This window comes from Syngnathus floridae, chromosome 7, assembly GCF_059516105.1.
Source record: "Syngnathus floridae isolate MCC-2025c chromosome 7, RoL_Sflo_1.0, whole genome shotgun sequence".
Classification (NCBI taxonomy): domain Eukaryota; kingdom Metazoa; phylum Chordata; class Actinopteri; order Syngnathiformes; family Syngnathidae; genus Syngnathus; species Syngnathus floridae.
The window spans coordinates 8,630,516-8,648,754 of NC_142419.1; the positions used below are offsets into that span (position 1 = coordinate 8,630,516).

The 18,239-nt window shown below is 41.1% G+C and overlaps 3 protein-coding genes across 3 annotated transcripts in view; 2 read left to right on the forward strand and 1 right to left on the reverse strand.

The window, feature by feature from the left end:
* The window catches only part of atm (ATM serine/threonine kinase), a 22,676-nt gene extending 19,550 nt beyond the window's left edge, over positions 1-3,126 (forward strand). Inside the window, exons 57-63 of the mRNA XM_088381031.1 lie at positions 91-240; positions 534-699; positions 898-984; positions 1,106-1,220; positions 1,595-1,658; positions 1,797-1,939; positions 2,121-3,126. Coding sequence (XP_088237157.1) covers positions 91-240; positions 534-699; positions 898-984; positions 1,106-1,220; positions 1,595-1,658; positions 1,797-1,939; positions 2,121-2,301 — 906 coding nt within the window. The 3' untranslated portion in view covers positions 2,302-3,126. The remainder of the gene's footprint in view (positions 1-90; positions 241-533; positions 700-897; positions 985-1,105; positions 1,221-1,594; positions 1,659-1,796; positions 1,940-2,120) is intronic.
* On the forward strand, positions 2,738-7,869 carry LOC148395044 (transmembrane protease serine 2-like). The gene is made up of 13 exons (XM_088381046.1): positions 2,738-2,877; positions 3,402-3,519; positions 3,717-3,809; positions 3,886-4,002; positions 4,133-4,262; positions 4,786-4,896; positions 4,975-5,018; positions 5,146-5,308; positions 5,391-5,542; positions 5,931-6,032; positions 6,593-6,729; positions 6,820-6,972; positions 7,106-7,869. Exons 1-13 carry the CDS (start codon positions 2,863-2,865, stop codon positions 7,121-7,123), a joined length of 1,353 nt encoding a protein of 450 aa, XP_088237172.1. The 5' UTR covers positions 2,738-2,862; the 3' UTR covers positions 7,124-7,869.
* bace2 (beta-secretase 2) lies at positions 7,530-17,410 on the reverse strand. Its single transcript, XM_088381045.1, has 9 exons — positions 16,889-17,410; positions 12,357-12,445; positions 11,906-12,122; positions 11,197-11,328; positions 10,871-11,005; positions 10,624-10,725; positions 10,183-10,332; positions 9,934-10,102; positions 7,530-9,141 (listed from the first exon to the last, which is right to left on the reverse strand). The coding sequence occupies exons 1-9, from the start codon at positions 17,183-17,185 to the stop codon at positions 8,900-8,902; spliced, it is 1,533 nt and encodes a 510-aa protein (XP_088237171.1). The 5' UTR covers positions 17,186-17,410; the 3' UTR covers positions 7,530-8,899.
* Between the last annotated feature and the right edge of the window lie 829 nt (positions 17,411-18,239).

An 18,239-nucleotide genomic window follows, 5' to 3' on the forward strand; every position in this document is an offset into this window, starting at 1 on the left:
TACAGACTGAAATCTGTCATAAGTGAAGTACCTGCTGTATTTCCTTTCATGATATTTATAAAGGAATGATAATTTTATGCTTGCTTCAAGGTGGTGCCGTTCTCTCAGTGCAGCGGGGTTCTGGAATGGTGCTCCGGTACGGTTCCCCTCGGAGAGTTCCTGGCGAACCCCATCAAAGGGGCCCACAAGCGATACCGACCACAGGACGCGTCCAACCTAGCCTGCCGCAAGAAGATGATGGTACCCTATAATCATTGCTCTGGGCAGTGTTTCCCAACCTTTGTTGAGCCAAGGCACATATTTTACAAAACTCCCACGGCCTACCAAACATTTCAAACAAAAATGAAATTGGACAACCTCTCGAAGCACACAAGATGATCTCTCACGCGACACAAAAGTGCTGCTGCCGAGTGGTTGGGAATCACCCCGTCATGGTTTATGAAATTATTTTTGGAAGACAGGGGCCATGACCATAATTCTTATGCATTGAAACGAAAATAAATCTCACTTTGTGAATTAATCTGTCATTGTAGGAAGCACAGCCACATGGGTTTGACGAGAAGCTGCATGCTTACATGGAGGTGTGCAAAAACTTCAAGCCTGTTTTCAGATATTTCTGCATGGAACGCTTTGTGGACCCCGCAGTGTGGATGGAAAAGCGGCTGGCCTACACCCGCAGTGTGGCCACTTCCTCCATTGGTACTCAAAAACAATTTAACCTTTAATTGATACACGCCAAGTCCAAACAGCTGTTTGGATGCTGAACAGTTTACGATCAGTAGCCCACATTTATGTGGGCGTAGCCTCAGTAAGATCTATGTTTTTATCATGACAATGGCGAAGATGTGATGTTTTGAAATGGCGAGTGAATAATATGGCTGTTTTTGTCACCAACAGTCGGCTACATCGTTGGCCTCGGTGACCGACACATTCAGAACATCCTGATTGATGAGCAGACCGCCGAACTGGTGCACATTGACTTAGGTATGTACATCATCATCAATTCTACAATGAGGATCATTAAATGGTATAAATCCAACACTATGAGTGACTATCATTACGACCACGACCTTTGACCATGATGCTGCGTTATGGTTCCGTGCAGGTGTGGCATTTGAGCAAGGCAAGATTCTGCCCACTCCAGAGACTGTCCCCTTCAGGCTCTCCAGGGACATTGTGGATGGGATGGGCATCACTGGAGTAGAGGGAGTTTTCAGAAGGTTAGGAGGAGGCACTGATGGAGGAAACTGTGACTGTTGTTTAAAATCTGACTGGTGGTGATTGTTCTAGGAGGTTCGTTTTTTGGGATAGAATGAAGTAGTGAAATACAATTTTTTATCTGTGCAGAATGAAATACCAATGTACATTTTTACAGCATGAGGTATTATGAGTCAAATAGCCAGTGGCAACTGTACATAATGACTACATGTGCATCTCAGTAAATTAAAATACCTTTGAAAACTTCAAATTCATTGGATTCATGATAAACTGATTCCAAATATCTATAAATCTAATATAAATAGCCAATCCACTTTTAATTTAGCTGTGAATTAATAATCAAACAACTGTTAACTGTAATTTTCCTCCTGTTCAGATGTTGTGAGAAGACCATGGGGGTCATGAGAGGCTCTCAAGAGGCTTTGCTAACCATTGTGGAGGTACCTCAAAAACTCCCTCACACCCAACTGATTGATTATTCACACTGACATAAAACGTGTCCAATGTTTCTTTTATTGAAATATAAGTCCAGTGAATGTTGTGCTTGTGTGTGACCCTATGTGGTTTCCGTCATGCAGGTTCTGCTCTATGACCCCTTGTTCGACTGGACCATGAGCCCCTTAAAAGCCTTTAACCTGCAACATGACGAGCAGCAGGAGCTCAACGCCATGCTCAGTTCAACCATGGGAGGGGACGACTTGGACAACCATCGTAAACACAGGTGCCACACCATTTGTTTTATTGCATGCTCAATGCAGTAACAGTCATAACAATATTATATATTTTGTACAATATATATTGTTTCGAGATATGATCTCATTTACATTACGGTGGACAGTCTAAGGCACACCTGGGCAATAAATGTGTTACACCATGTGGCACACATGCTCTTCCTCTCACAGTGACAGCCAGAGCTTCAACAAAGTGGCGGAGCGAGTGCTGCTGCGACTGCAGGAAAAACTGAAGGGAGTGGAGGGAGGCACAGTGCTCTCAGTGGGTGGGCAGGTTAATCTGCTCATCCAACAGGCCATGGACTCCAAAAACCTTAGCAGGCTCTACCCGGGCTGGCAGGCCTGGGTGTAGATGGCACACCAGAAGAGGTTCTTACATTATCTGCATCTTCATTTTTACATTCAAAATGGAAAGCTGTTCATTATGAAGTTTGCAAAGGTGCTGCTTGTTGCCATTTTTAAATTCTTTACTGCACTTTGAATGTTTTTAAGTTGACTTCCTTGCTAAATGTCATACATAGTGATGATCCTCTTACTTAGTAATTATATTACATACAGCTAAAATAAAGTTTAAAAAAAAATACACATTTGGAGTGTTTGGACTGTGCACTTGAGCGTGGCCCGGTGTTTAGACAAGTGAACAAAGCTCATTGTGCTTTCTGTAGGCTGAGGTGGAAAACTTTAGATGTCAGATAACAAGGCGTGTCCACGTAGCCTCACCATCATTCATTTGGTCACTCTGGTGACACAGCCCAGTGACATTCGTGAGAGACCTTTTTTAGAAGTAGCCGCTATTCAAGAACTTTCCATTGGGTAACAATAGTTAGTTTTGAACAGATTTGAATGTGGGGCATTTAATCTATCCTGACAGAAAAATATTCTTGAACTGACGGACATAGTACGAAAAATAGAAATGAGCACCAATCGGGTAAGTTGTTTTATTAATGACTTGTGTATGATTAAATCAAATAAATGCTTTTATTATGCCATTACAACTCGTAAGCTGTGTAACACCCTCCTTATTGACATGCCTTTTGTCCTTTTTTGTTCAGATGTCTGCCATTTAATACTTAATTGTGAATCAATTCTGTGTTACAACTGTCTTCAAACTCTTGTTTATAATTTATTCTGTTATGATTAATGAGCCAGGTAAATAAAACTAAACTTTAGAAATGCATCTAACAGTTTATTTTACTAATGTTTTATTTACTACTGTAAAAAAATAATTATTCATGTGATGTACTATTGGGCTAGTGTGTGGTATGTACCTGTATGTTGGATCCATCACCACTTCATTGCTTTCTTCCTTTTCTGATACTGAATCATCCTTAGTTGCCCTCCTGGTGATTCTTTCGACTCTAAAGAATGCTCGTGTTTAACATGAGGGTTGTGCCTTTGACAAAAAAAAAAAAAAAGATTCTCATGATTAAAGTTTTCCTCTGAACTACTTAGTGGGTGGCCATTGACGGGCAGCGTCCTCCTAATCGGTCAGAAATCAAGCCTCAGTATGTTCACCATTTGGCCCCAAAGTCCCTGCCTGAAATTACCCTCACGACTCCACAACGAAAAGGTACTTTAGATTTCAAACAAAGTATAAATACTGTAATGATGATTATCTCTTCTCAATTTACTCACAGATTTACTTATGTAATGAGAACGCAGGGTTTATTTAGTTGAACACACAAATTCCTTTCAAATGCGCTCATGATCTTTAATATTGTGATGGAAATTCTAAAACTTAATCATTATTTGTTTGTTTTGTGAGAGATTTCAAGCAGAGGTGTGTTAAGTGTAGTGTGGTTGCCGTCATCTGCTTGCTGCTGCTCCTGCTCCTAGTGGGTATCCTCCTGGCCTATTACTGTAAGTACGTCCTCCTCCCCAGTAGACTAAACACTCATCTTATGACTTCAAGTCTCTACGCTTTCCTTTCTTGCAGATTCCTCCACCTGTGTGCATGGAATACCATGCGGTAGTAATACAGGCTGTGTGTGGGAGTCTCAGTGGTGTGATGGCGTGGTGGACTGTCCAGGGGGCCAAGATGAAGCTCATTGTGGTAATAATTTAATATAATCGTGAAAACTGATTGTTGTAGGCTAACAAACTCAAAATGAGAGACTATTTCTAAAATGTTTTCATTCCATTATTTAAGATTCCACTCTGCTTTGTTTTCTTTCCGTGGCCAGTGAGGATTTATGGTTCCAGTTTCCTGCTTCAGATCTTCTCAACTCAGACCAAACAATGGAGGACTGTTTGTTCGCATGGCTGGACAGCCCAGCTGGGCCAAGCAAGCTGCCGGGACATTGGATACAGCGGGTAATGTTTTGTTACTTAAATGTTTTGTTTGTCCGTGGACCAATTGGGTGTAATATGGCTTGTCACCGTGGGATAGTAGGAAACGCAATTTCGATCTCTTTGTATGTCTTGACATGCGAAGAAATTGACAATAAAGCTGACTTTGACTTCGTAAAAAGCACAGCGTCATATATGATGGACTAACAATGCCGCTTACTCACTATAGAGAGAAGCGAAGCCACCGATGCTCATCTTGCGTTGCCACTCGCTAAGCACTTGCCTCGAATACATTGATTCATTTTCGGCCTTTTCATCTTTCTTTTTGTCTCACGGCAAAAATTCCACAATATGTGGTAAACTGTTTTACCGGTAAGTCTGGGATAAATGCTACATGCACAAACCAAACAAAAATTGTCAGTAACTGGCAACGTAAGATGGCTGCCCTCTGTTAGTACAGCCATATTATGGGAAGAAGGTATGTAGTGTTTTGCTCTCAAAGGATGCATTTGCATTATGTTGTGTTTCCTATAATGTATTTTGACAGGAGCACAAGTGTTACATCGGGCCTACATGAGGCACACTTGGATGATGCATTCGTGATGGTGAAATCCAACCCGAACCCTCATTTACCCTTAGTGCAGCAGCTTGCTGTCAGGTTGGTGGAATGCGTAACTTAAAAACATGCAGAATAAACTAACTGCATCTCAGTTCTTGTTTTCTTTACCTTCTGCAGCAACGTGTGCCCAAACAACACTGTGGTGACTCTGCGGTGTACAGGTATAGCTTCTCATATTTGGAATGTAGTTCTGATATATGTTGTAATATTTTTAACAAGATAGCTCGGCCTCAAGCCTAATGAGGACAAGCAGTATAGAAAAAGAATGTAAGGATGAAAATGTGTCAGATTGTACAGGTGGAGGAAATTCGAGCAATTCCTCTCGGGGCCAGCACGGCTCCCTCGGAGCATGGCCATGGCAGGTCAGCCTGCGACTTGCGGGCTCCCACCGCTGTGGTGGTGTTATCATTTCCCCCTACTGGATTGTCACAGCAGCCCATTGTGCAGTAAAGTGAGTCCCCAGCCGGAGCTGAAATCGAAATGGACGTCTTCCTGTGTACCCATGCTGTTGTGTTTGGTATCTCCTCTACTAGGGCTTCCAGTCCTAGAGACTGGTCAGTGTATGCAGGACTTGTGAAACCTTTGGGCATTGTGAGCCGTGTCATTGCTCATGAAGGCTTCGACAGAGTTACTTACAGGAATGACATTGCTCTGATGAGGCTGGGCAAACCTTTGGACTTCACAGGTAAGAGACAGCAAAGCTCATCCGAGTTTCTTATACGCCATCCACATGACAGTATTTGCCCAAATACTACATTAAACATGAGTGGCAATGTCTATGCAGAATAAATTATCTGAATTTATCCATCCATTAGCAACCTCAAGTAGCCCACAAAATCTTGGTCATCATTCCTAAGCAAGTGCAAAACTTTGATCAACCACGTTGAATTACCAAAAGGGAAATAGTAATTGAAAGTAACATGGAAGTAACAATTGAAGAAATCAACTGATCAATTGTTTTACCCATACACAAGCATTCAATATATCCTCTCAATAAAAACTGCACTACAATCAACTAGATTAATTTGCTCAATTATGTATTTTTGATGTACTGTATGGCTTTGCCTTGGCAGCCTCTGGTAATGTTGGTTCCGTGTGCCTTCCTAATGTTGGTCTAAACATCTCGGTCCCGCTAAATGGTTGGACAACAGGATATGGTGTTTCAGCCGATGGAGGTGAGAGTGGCTTTTTTGCTTAGTCAATGGAAAATGCACAAAATGTAGCTGTCTTAAAGGAGAAATAGGATGGTCAGTTTTCCCAAGAGTTACTACCATAAAGCAAGAATCATAAAACATCCACATGTTGACTTCGGTTACAATTCTTCTGTTTTGACGGGTAATTCTGTTTTATGAAAAAGCTGAGTCGAGAGCGTTTTTTGCCATGATGACTGAAGGTGGAGCTAGGGTGTTGCCACGAAGCTGGCAGCTACACCGCGTCGCTTTAATTATTGACTCGACCTCTCTGGTGACTATTTTCAAAAAGGCAATTAGCGATTTATCTAGCGATTGTATTAAAAAAAAAACAAAAAAAACTGTCAAAATTCTAAACACTCTCTCCTAGAATAATTCTAATGCTTAAATATATTCATTAAAAAAAAAGGCAAAGGAGATCCAACTATGTGGATGCAACTATGCAAGCAATTAAAAAGTCAAGAGTTACGTGTCACCCGCTTTGTATAGCGTAACTCAAGTCAGTTTAGTGAAGTTGACATATTTGCACATGTGTTGTGCCTCAGATTCTCCATACCTGATTGAGGCTCAGGTCTCCCTCATGGATGTTATGAAATGCAACAGCTCCATGACTTACAAAGGACAAATATCGAAGGACATGCTGTGTGCCAAAGGGGTGCAGACTGGATCGGGTGTATGCAAAGTAAGGGCTGCAGTTCCATTTGATATTTGATTCATAATCATCAGATAATGTGAATTCTGACTTTTTTTTTTTTCGTGTTTTGTTTTTCAGACTGATAGTGGTGGTCCTCTTTTGTGGCAGAGGGATGGCTCATGGTGGCTTGTTGGCGATAACATATGGCCAGAAGGTTGCACTGACCTGAACAAACCTGGTGTTTATAGCAATGTCACCTATTTTTTGGACTGGATATACCATCAAATGAAGGTAACTATCTGTTTATACACCGATGCAAAAGCACCATTGACTGACAATATCTCAAAATGATCAATCAACATAAGCCTATTAGTTTTTGATGAGAACAAATTTTCACGATCACCTTAACTCTTTGTATTTGTAGAAAAATCAAGATGACTAAAGACATGACCTCATCAATTTTACACTTGGATTAAATGTTCATATTCATTGCCAGCATAATGTAAGTTGCCATAATGCATCCTTTTGTGTTTGTGCTTTATGTGGAATTATTATGAATAAGTTAATGGGTATCGCTATTTTCCTAAACCTACAATTTAGTACATAGTGGGTGCAGCTATAATCTGAATCTGATAAATATGTCGCATTTCAACTGCTGCATATCTTGCATAACTTTACATGTGAAATGATAGTATGTTCAATTTAGGTGAGGTAGACAGGCGTTACATATTAGAAAAATAAATACTCCTTGCCAGAGTTTCATATCATCAATCACTGGCCAGACATTCTTCTTGCGAATGAGGATCATTATTTCATCAGTCAAGCACAGAGTTACAATTAACTTGGTATTCAACGTGGTAATAAGGTCTTTATTTACAGAAACTTTAGTACCGAAAAATACACTTTACATAATATAAATAATTTTCAAGAACTTGTAGTGGCTTTGGCTTCGCGTTTATCACGAGTCAGTTGCTTGCAGTCGCCAGTTTTTCCACTAGATGGCGGAAGATACTGCATTTAGGTTTGAAAAGAAGCTGAAACCCATGTTTCGGAGCTGTAGCCTTGATTGTGCTCGAGTCACGAAATATTGCTTTTTTTTGGCAAATGTGCAGCGTGTGCCAAAATTTAGATTAAACTCACATTCAAATAATTTCAGTAATAAATTGAACATAGACACAATGAGTAAAATTACACTAAGACTACATCACAGCATTGACTGGAGATCCACATGGCAATTTTGGCTTCACAACCGCAAACCATAACCGGTCATGTTAAGAGAAAGGTGAAGTTCCCCATTTTGAGCCTTTCAGGTCAGAATGTTGAGGCACTCTTGTCAAGTCTTTCTATAATGACGCTTGTAACAAAATGTCAAGTGCTGAACTGATCTGAGCTGAGTTCCATGAGTGTAGACTGGAACCACAATGGCGGATCAGTTTATTTAATTAAAAAAAAAAGAGAGAATATTTTGGCACAGTTCTGACATACTCCCAGAGGAATACATGAAGCCCCTTGCTTGTGGAGTTTTGGGTCTGTGTAAAGCCGTGTAAGCATGGTGGACTCTGTTTCATGACAGTGTTGTTGTCTAAAAGTGGACAAACACTAAGAGTTTTCGAAGGCACTACAAGCAATGTAAACATATTTTCCAATAATACCAAAGTGTCAGTAATTGTCCTACCTGCTCTTCCAACATGCATTTCACCATAATTTGGGAGTGGATTTAAAAAGGACAGATCTCAGGCAAAAGGCACATTTAAATATACGTACCAAAAATTATTCGGATTTGTTTGCCTAATGATGTGTAATGTACACCACTCCCAAAAGGTTATGCATAGTGGGCTTAAAATTTCAGCATGAACTTTAACTGCACTATGACCATTCTAGCTTTTGATATGTGCAACTGTTTAATGTTTCAGTGCCTTTTGCACCGCTTGCTCTTCCAATATCCGGTTCTGAGGGCAGGCATGTTTCGATGATTCAAAACCATCCACATAGACGCAGCACTTCTGATGAACAATCAAAAATTAAATTACAAACCACAAGTTCATCTTACACCTGCGACAGTGTCTTTTGAGATTTTATCAGAAGGATTGTCCTTGTCAGAGAAGGTGGATGCTTCCACATCAACCTTGTGCAGCCTCACTTCTTTTCCCACCACCTCAGCGGTGGCGCTTTGCTCGCTTGCACCCCGCCCATTTGCGCCTGTTGCCCTCCCTCTCAGTCACTTGATACGGTGTCGCACCAGAGAGGACTGGTCGGTTATCTCCCCGGAGTAGCCCCGCCGTCGACAAGGCAGGACCAGCAGAAGCAGCAGGATGATAAGGATGATGGCGCACACGGCCATGAGCGCGTAGGAGATCACCCAAAGGAGAGGCTCCTTCAGCGCTCGGCCGGAGCAGTCTGACGCCACGTCTGCTGCCGAGAAGGGCCCGTCGATTTCGGACAGAGCCACACCACCACTCACTGTGGGAAAACATCAGAGGAAACCCACACTATTAAAATGTAGCAACTGGAAAAAGCTGAAAGTCACAATAACAGTATACAGGCAGTCCCTATTTAAAAATGAAACTTCAAAACAATAACATTTAGTGTAAAAGTAAATGAGCTTTTCTGGGTTAACAGGATAAAAGGTCAGCACGAATGATTGGCCGCGAGCTCTTCAGCCACGCCTTTTGTCTCTAATTTGTTGGCAATTAGAGGTACAAGATGAGACAGTGTATATATATATATATACAATAATTATGCTTAAAAAAAGTTATTCCATCCCTGAAACATTAGATCCTGTATAATGATGCATAATTGCCGTGATTTATGGAGACCACGAAACAGCTCAAAGCAAAGAACATTTAGCCTCTCATTGAGAGAACTGTTCGCTATCTGCCCAACGACACACGGCGTGTTTCGGGAGGGCAGAATAGAAAGGAAACAAAATCTTCCTACTACAGTAAAGAAATTCAAGCAGAAACACCACAAACACAGGAGCCAAACTACTTCTCATGCCTCAATAAAATATGCACACTAAAAAAATGGTTCTGAATCTTTAAATCTGGCAACGCATCGCTGATGGTGTAATAGGTTGTGCCTTAAAGTAACTCTAGTATTGAGCTCGAATGTGGTGCCCACGGACACCAGGTAGCCCATTAGGACCTCACGAGTAGCCCGCGAGCTTGTCCTAAAAATAGCTTTCCAGTGATAGAAATTCTCTAGAAATGCGACCATTCGACTGCAGGAACTATTCTTTCTACATTTGCTCACCGGCACAGTTGCTGAGGGCAAAGCCCAGTCTACGGTTGGCCCGATCGAACACCACGTAGAAACCCTCCATAACCGTCGCTCCAATGACAAGGCCATTAGCAGATGACGACACGCCGAAGCGGTAGCAGTCTAGCGTGCCATCCACATCTGTGATTGGCTGGATGTACAGCTATAAAAAAAAAAAAAACAGTGATGATGATAGACTGGTTAGGACTCTTTTGAGGAAGCTCCGTGCTTGCATCTCTGTACCTGAGGAAGGATGGTGATACGGAAGGACTCGCTGGTGTTGGTGTCTCTTAGGTAGATGGATAGTTTGGGGAAAAATCTCCAGGGGGTATCGCCCCTCATCCAGCATGCTAACTTGGTCCCATCCCAGAAGCCTGATGAAAACTCCTGGATCTGAATGAATGAAAGAAAAAAAATGTCCCACTAGCAACACAAGAGCTCTAAATACTCTATTAATTGGCATTGATGTATTAACAGTCCATCATGTTTTGGGCATTTTCAAATAAGAAATAAAGATAGAATGTAGGATAACCCCCCCCCCCCCCCCCCCTAGCATATTCTGTATAGTACATTCTGAATTGTGCTATAGAAACTGCGTCCTTGAGTGACAGTGCCATCCGCCCCTTCATCTCTTTTGCACTGACAAAATGTTTCATCATTGCCTGTCGAAAGACGTTGGCGTACCAGAGAGCTGCGTGTGATGGCGTCTACCACTGCGTTGTAGACGTTGACGGGAAGTCGCAGTAGCGTCGTGCCGCTGTCAACTATTGCTTTATCCATGTTATACTGAAAAGGAAAGGTGAGACAGACAAGTACAGCTTGTCAGTTCAGCATACTTTCAATTTTCTTCTGGTGAGGCTCTTTTTCGTTGATTTGAACATGTGCTTTAGGTTGATTACATCTTAAAATGTCAATTGAATCCAACAATCACCTCTCTGCAGTCAAGGTCCAGGTTCTGCTCACCAACCTCCAGCTTTAGAACCTCTACTTGGTAGTACCATTCCTCAACTATAGGGGTGTACCACATTTGCCCCCGATACAGAGTTGGTTCAGCCCCACCCAAGATCTGAAGCATACACACACACAAAAAAAAACACACCTTATGATCAGACATTTGGCAATGGATCGTTGCCACAATAACACTTCCATTTCCTCCACATGAAGTCACTTTTTTTTTTTTTTAACAATCCATCCTTGTGATGTATTATCATTTCCAACTCAAATTCCTCTGTGCGCTAAACCCTGCTGACTACTCACAAGACTACCACCCGGAGGGTCGACTACGCTGCTAGCAGAAATTCCAGTCCCGCACATCTGTAAGGAAAAGACATCCGGGATAGCGAGCTGTTTGACCACAGAGTCGAAGAATGGTTCCACAGATGAATCTGGCTGATTGAAACAAAACAAAAAAGCAAACAAAATCACTTCTTTGTGCTAGTCAAGGCACATTTAGCTTTTGCGATGTGATTCTATTTTCCTGACTGAACCAGGAAATTTCCCAAACATTTAAATTACATAAACAACAACAGTTGCTTTATTTGACAAGTATTTTCCCATTCGATGTGGCCACAAGGCAGTGATACGGGAATGAAATTAAGCTGTAACGACTCCTCCATCACGTAGCACCATTGATTACAGCAAAGGTAATCCATTCAAATTCCCTAAATTTCATTTTACACACGCTTTATTTTTATAGATTTTTTTGCATAATTGATATTTTTTATGTATTATTATTACATTTGAATAATGCCAATATTATTATGTGTTACAGAAATCAGACAGCTTGCAATGGCCCAAAAGCATACTCATGCTTTTTCTTCTGTCTCCAGAGTATATTATCAGGCTGCATTATATATGCTGTATAATGATGAAACAATGTGACCAGTTTAAATTAATCGAATATCACATCGTTTTTTTGTTCGTTTATGTTTGATAATTTCGAAGCAGCACATCTTATTTGACTTACCCGAGACAGCATGGGATAGGCTAGTCCGAGGATGCCCTGCCAGTTAATCCCAGGTAGGAAGAAGCCTTCAGATGACAAGATGGTAGCGATGTTGACACTGATGGTACCATTTGGGCCATTGGGGATGGAGATAAGGTCAACACCGAGCTCCCCCATCCAGTTTCCCTGGGTGTACCTGACAGCTACACTTTGGCCATCTGACCTGAAGGTACTGGAGCTACACACAGACAGAAGCCAAATTCAAACAAACGTTATGATAGTTCGAAATTTCATTATCTGTAACTTTTTACGACATGTAACCGTATAAATAAATCTTTGCATCTGTAGGACAAATTGGTGACATCACAAGAAAATCATGGATAAAATTTGTGACTTATTAAGTCATCACAAGCGTCAAATCACTACATTCATTCAGTCGAACAACATTTCCAAACATGTTCCAGTTACTTACAGTGCAGTGTTGAAGTAGCTAGTAATAAATGGGTGCGGCGCCGCGGCCACTGCAAAGTTACTGCTGCCGGTATCCACCAGGATGTTCAGCTGAAAGACACCAAATAGGAGCTGCTGCGTTAACAAACATTGCCTTTGGGCTACAACCCTGCCCCACCTTAATTTGCACACATTCTATTGTCAGGCAAATTATTATTTAAGATAAAGTTTCACCAAACCACCTTGCTCATAAGGGTTACTCTTCAATGTTATCCTCAAGTCAACCATAACAGACTGCAGTCTCTGGCATGAGAGTGCGACGTGTCCAGCTCTCCCGGTACGTGTTATGCACACAGTGGCAAGCGGCTAACTAACTGCAGTTGAGCTAATGCTGTCTTCCAGGCATCAAATTAATGAGCGGGAAATAATTTGCTTGTGACGTCTTTAACCTTCACCACTAAATGGAAGGCCACATTAACACCCTTATGCAAGTGTCCCTTTACCCTGATGGGGTCATTAACCTAATACGGTAACTCACAGCCACGGAGCTACTCAAGATTTTACCCACACAAGCCGCTCTTTGCAGAAAGTCTCGGCTGATTTCAGGCCAGAAAAAAAAAAAAAAGTTCAAAAACCCATCTGTTGCCAACTCTCATTTATGGCTGTGACAGTATTAGAATGCTGGGCTACAACATCAACACCAGACACAGCTCAATTCAACCTTAGCTGACTACATTTCCGGTTCCAGGGGGTTTTTAGAATGCATATGCCAATAGCCTATATTTTGAACAATCTCAACTACTTCCTCGCATTGTCTTGTTCAGCCCTTCAGATAAGAATAACACTTTGTTATTCATAGCATGTATAAAAACAAAGTACAATTAAGAGTTATTTCAATCAGCAAGGCCATGAAAAATAGTTTCTTGCTATGTTTTAAACAATCGTTCCTAAATGCAAAGAATTCTTCCTCGGTTCATGCTCTGTCCAATTTTCACACAATGTCTTGGCACCTTAACTTCCTTGACGTAGGTTGTTATCGTCAATGTGTTGCTTATCGCTTCCCCCTCAGTGCAGTGGCACTGGTCCACATGCGCTAACTGCGTCATGTAAAATACCAACTGTGATTTTTGGATGGCATCACTGCCATAGGTCTTAACCAGCCAAACAAGTCAGGGGAGTGAAATGGTGCGTTGGGCATTTCCTCATGGTGATCCGCCTGTGCTGTATTCTCGGGTCGCACTTTCCTCACTCTGCTTGGCTACTGCGCCTCAGGCAAACACTCCCACTGTGATGCTGAAGCGGCCTGCAGTCACACGCAGTTGATCTCTCACTGTCTAATTGGTGGCGTCTGTGGCGACAATGTGCATCTGACACCTGTTTGTAGCAATTAGCGAATGCGGAGCTCTCCAGCCGCCACCACCGCCGCCGCCTCAACCCGTGTCGCCGCCACAAGCTAACAGATGTGACAATTAGTGGCTCGTTTAGACAGCGCCTCATTTAACACTGGCGCTGTTAATGTAATCACATCATCATTTCACATTAATAACACTGAAGGTTTAACACAATATTGTGAAATCATATGGATGTTTTATAGCTATATTTATAAATGTGATCCAACGTGTAGTGGCTAATTTTTATCCTCTCATATCTCCAGAGGAGTGTCGTGAGAAGAGATGTTTTAAGTGGGATTCAATTAAAGTCAAATATAAAGTCAATACTGTTACTCAAAACAACTTTGCAGATTTGATTTCCCAGTTCCAAGCACTCTCCTTCCACCCACGCAGAGCGCACTTAGGACTTTGGATGAAATGAAGGTCAGATACCAAAGGCGACCGGGTCATCGTAATAAGGTACCATTGCAGCGCAAAAAAAAAAAAAGTCTCCAATCTAGGATTACATATGAAAGTGTGCCAAGTTGGATTTGAAAAAAAATTGAATTTAGATTGCAAGTATTTCTTCATTGTTGTCAGCACACTTTCTTCTGCAATACTCACAAACTGAGCACTGGCCATTCCGCTTTTGAAATGCAAGCCAACAATACTGGGCCAAACCATACCACGATGAAGCGAAAGCTGTTTATACAAAACATCGTGTCATCTAACACAAATATGCCTGCTGTGGATATTTTTATTCCTACAGTTGTGTTGAAACTACACTTAAGCAAGTCCAGCTCTGAAGTTGACAAAGCAGGGCAGCAACACTGGAGGCTCAAGTGCTAAGTGTCTTCACAAGCTCTCATCTGTGTAACTTGACACGGTTGAGAAGCCTGTGTGAAATTACTAATGAGATCTTTCGCCAGAACGAGAAAACAGAGTTAAACCTACAACACCCTGAAGCATTATGTATTTTTAATAGCCCAATCCGCCCGGGACCATTTAAACACCCTTAAACTTTAATATGACCTTGTTAGGCACTTTACATATCAAGTAAGCTAAACAAAGTCGTTGAAACGAGCATATTTCTGTCTAATCGCAATGAAAAGCACAATGCAGAACCAAGACTAGAGAGTGGCTGCTCAGTGCAAGTACGGGGCAGCTCAGCGCTCATGGGTGCCTCGTAATTCCGGTCAGCTGCCTGCTAAGAAACAGTGGTTCTCACAGGCCAACATCATGTGAGCGCATGTGAGCGGGGCTGAGTCTACCTACACACCTCCAGGCTGTAAAGTGCAGCTTTTGCATGCACTCAACAGAAACCACACTATCCCACCATACTGGTTATACTGATTTATGAAAGAACAATAAGACAATATGTTCTGTGTTAAACTATCAAACGATATCTGTAGCATGTCGGCAAGAGAGCTGGAGAGCATCACATGTTGCTCGCGTACACACATTTGCATTGCGTCAAGCGGCACAACATGAAATGCATGTGAAATGCTTATAATCTAAAATCTATGGTTTTGACATAATATTCTGCTCTTAATTGATATGTACACAAATGATTTATTTGATTGATGCAGTGGAGAGTCCTAATATGAACGGCATAGTGGCTGTAAAATCCAGAAGCCACATTTTTCAGAAAACAGTAGTAGGAGGGCGAGAGAACGTAGCTGTTTTTACAGTTTTAGCTGGGCTTTACCGAAATGACCATTTCATGCCTGTACTGATAATATGGCAGATCATCATAACAATTCTTGTTCAAATTAATCTACGATATAAAGCAACAATAACACACATGCATGCACACCAACTATACACAACTAAAATCAACACAGTACGTGTTGTGAATGATACCTCTGATTTGATCTACTTGCTCATCCCATAGCTTACCAGGCACGTGGAGGCCCTCCGTTTTTAGACTCCTGTTTTCAAGCATGAAAAATGGAAACTGTAACTTTGTTGTAAACTCAATTTCAGGCCACTGACAGCTGGCTTTCAAAAACCAAGGTTTTACTATTTGTATGGTGTTGTCTGTGTTTTGGCAACTTTATATTCAAGTTTGATTTTCAGGAATAACTTGACGCTGAGTCTCCACGTATGAGTAGTACTTCTTTCCTTGATTTGCCATTGTTGTTACTTGGTCTTTTCCGGAAATGACTTTCCTCAAATTGCAGTTACACAATAATGGTGACGTCATCTCACCTGTTGCTTTGGAATGAACTTGACAGTTTGTAAATTGATTTTTATGTGGAAAGAAATTTTATTCATTTGTAATTGGTGTGAATTTGTGTATTTCTAAATATCCTTTAGCTTTTAATTTAAAACTACTCAAGACAATGTAAGAAATGTATACAGTAGAGGTGTTTTATAAAATCTGGAAATTCCGATTGCTTTTGTGTTTCTTCCTCATTTTCTTGGGGTTAGCACGTAATGGAACAACAAAACAGGTTCCACGAGTTGGAGTGGAAATAACTGTGCCCTATTATGTTGCGGTATATGGTCATGCAGACAGACATCTTCAAGATGGGTCCTTCTGATAACCCGGAAAGGGTTAAAACATTTATGTATTTATTTAATTATTTAAAATCACACAGAGCAACGTCAGTTTATTAGGGAGGTTGCTCCATCATGGCGATTTCTTCTTGACCAGGAACTGTCAGATGCACGGAGCATTGTAAGAAGACGCATTGTCAAACACCCACAAGTTATGTCCACAATTTACATTGTCTCATGCACTCTCTGAAACAAACACTGTAGGATCTTGTTGATCTCTATTGTTGGCCCACACTGAAGGGCGGAAACTTGTAGTTTGGCTTTGAGATCTTTTGTTACAAGTCCTGGAATCATTCTTTGTACATTTTTACCAATGACTGGCAGACAGTGAATTAATAAAGTTATGAAAGGTGTTCCCTGCACTAGTGAGAAATGAGTACATCTTTCAGGGATCTGCACTAGTATTTATTTTAATAACATTTTACTTTTACTCCCGCATTTGAAAACAGACAGTTGTAGTTTCTCCATCTTACTTTGTCAAATTAGACTTGTTGCTTTTTTCAACCTCTGAGGATGATGGCACAACAAAAAACAAACATTAAGAGGAGTAATGATTGAGGTCTTGACTGATATAGATCAAATGAGGAAACGTGAACTAATTGAGAGCTTAAACGACACTTACCCGTTGTGCGGGAGTGCCAATCAACAATTCGATGTAGTAGCCTCTGCCGGAGTCCCCTTGCAGGTTACCCACCATGTCCATAAAGTTGACTTGACCACTGGGATCGGAAGCCAGAGAGAGACCCTTCCCATCAGCAGCGAGCGCGACGAGGCGAGTGACGGACAAACCCATGTGCGAGGACACGTTGTACTTCCCCGGGTAAATTTTCAGAGGTATGGACAAATAACTCTTGCTCACGCCGATTAGGCAAACGCTGCAAACAAATGCAAAAATAGGATTGTAAGCGCCGTGTGCCATGGTACTGCTGTTTTCCCGAATTTAGAGAGGCCAGATCTGGGTGAGAGAGATTCCAAGTGCAAAAGTTTGGCTCCTAAGTTTGTCGTGCAGCCATTACTGAAACGCCATCATTGCCGACTTCCGTACGCCAAGTAGAAACTATTCACGTCCTCATTGTGACTATGCAGTCAATGTTTAAAATTGCAACTGTGGGAAAGTGAAACTTCAACATGCTTTGCGTCTTCGGGAGAAATGCATTTAACTAAAACATTAAACACTTCCGGTGTGTACCTTCAAAGCAAAAGCCAGGGTAACATATAAATTCATCCACAAGTTCAAGACTTTACGTAAAAGAAGTAATTACAATCATACAAGTGTGTTAGATATAAATTACAAAAAAATATTTGTCACACACACACATCATGAATCTGGGTGCGTTTGTTTTTTAAAAGTTGTTTTTGTATATCACCCCATTAAAATATGTTTTATTCTGTAGTCAGAGCAGCGGAATTGCTGATCTTAATGTAGCTTAACTTGATTTCTTATGTGCCTTAAGTCAGTAAACGAAACCATGTGATTGAACTCACGCCACATCTCGGGATGGTTCCATTGACACGCCTACAGACAACACAAGTTACACAAATACCCTTTAATCCATTGATACTAGTTTAAAGAGTCTTATGAATGAATTTGATCCAATTTTCGGTCCTTATTCCCTGCTATTTGAAACATGTGAGCCGTTTCTAAATAATTTAATCAATAAGTAACAGTGAAGACATACCTCATTAAATTTTGTTTTGAAAATCATTTAATTTGATTCACACTGAGTATTTTAATTATTGGAGGTTGTTTTCATTGCAAATAATATACTAGTGATAGCAGTAGTTGTAATTTGTTGTATAACAGTAATTGCCTCAACAAAAATGCTAACAATTGATAGAATCAGGTCACTAAAATTGGCAAAAGGTGGCAACAAAAATACTCCTTAAAAACTGGAAGCTCATCGATTGGCAAAACTGCTCCACAAAGAAACACATTTTAAAGCCTTGCAGTATGTTAGCAACATTTAAATGTC

Coding starts and splice junctions, on each gene's coding strand:
- LOC148395044 (XM_088381046.1), top strand. Junction 3,810..3,885: donor TATCCTCCTGGCCTATTACT/GTAAGTACGTCC, acceptor CCTTTCTTGCAG/ATTCCTCCACCTGTGTGCAT. Junction 6,033..6,592: donor TGGTGTTTCAGCCGATGGAG/GTGAGAGTGGCT, acceptor GTTGTGCCTCAG/ATTCTCCATACCTGATTGAG.
- bace2 (XM_088381045.1), bottom strand. CDS start 17,185: ATGGCACACGGCGCTTACAATCCTATTTTTGCATTTGTTTGCAGCGTT. Junction 10,726..10,870: donor TGGACCTTGACTGCAGAGAG/GTGATTGTTGGA, acceptor TTTCCTTTTCAG/TATAACATGGATAAAGCAAT. Junction 9,142..9,933: donor TGCCCTCAGCAACTGTGCCG/GTGAGCAAATGT, acceptor GTTTTCCCACAG/TGAGTGGTGGTGTGGCTCTG.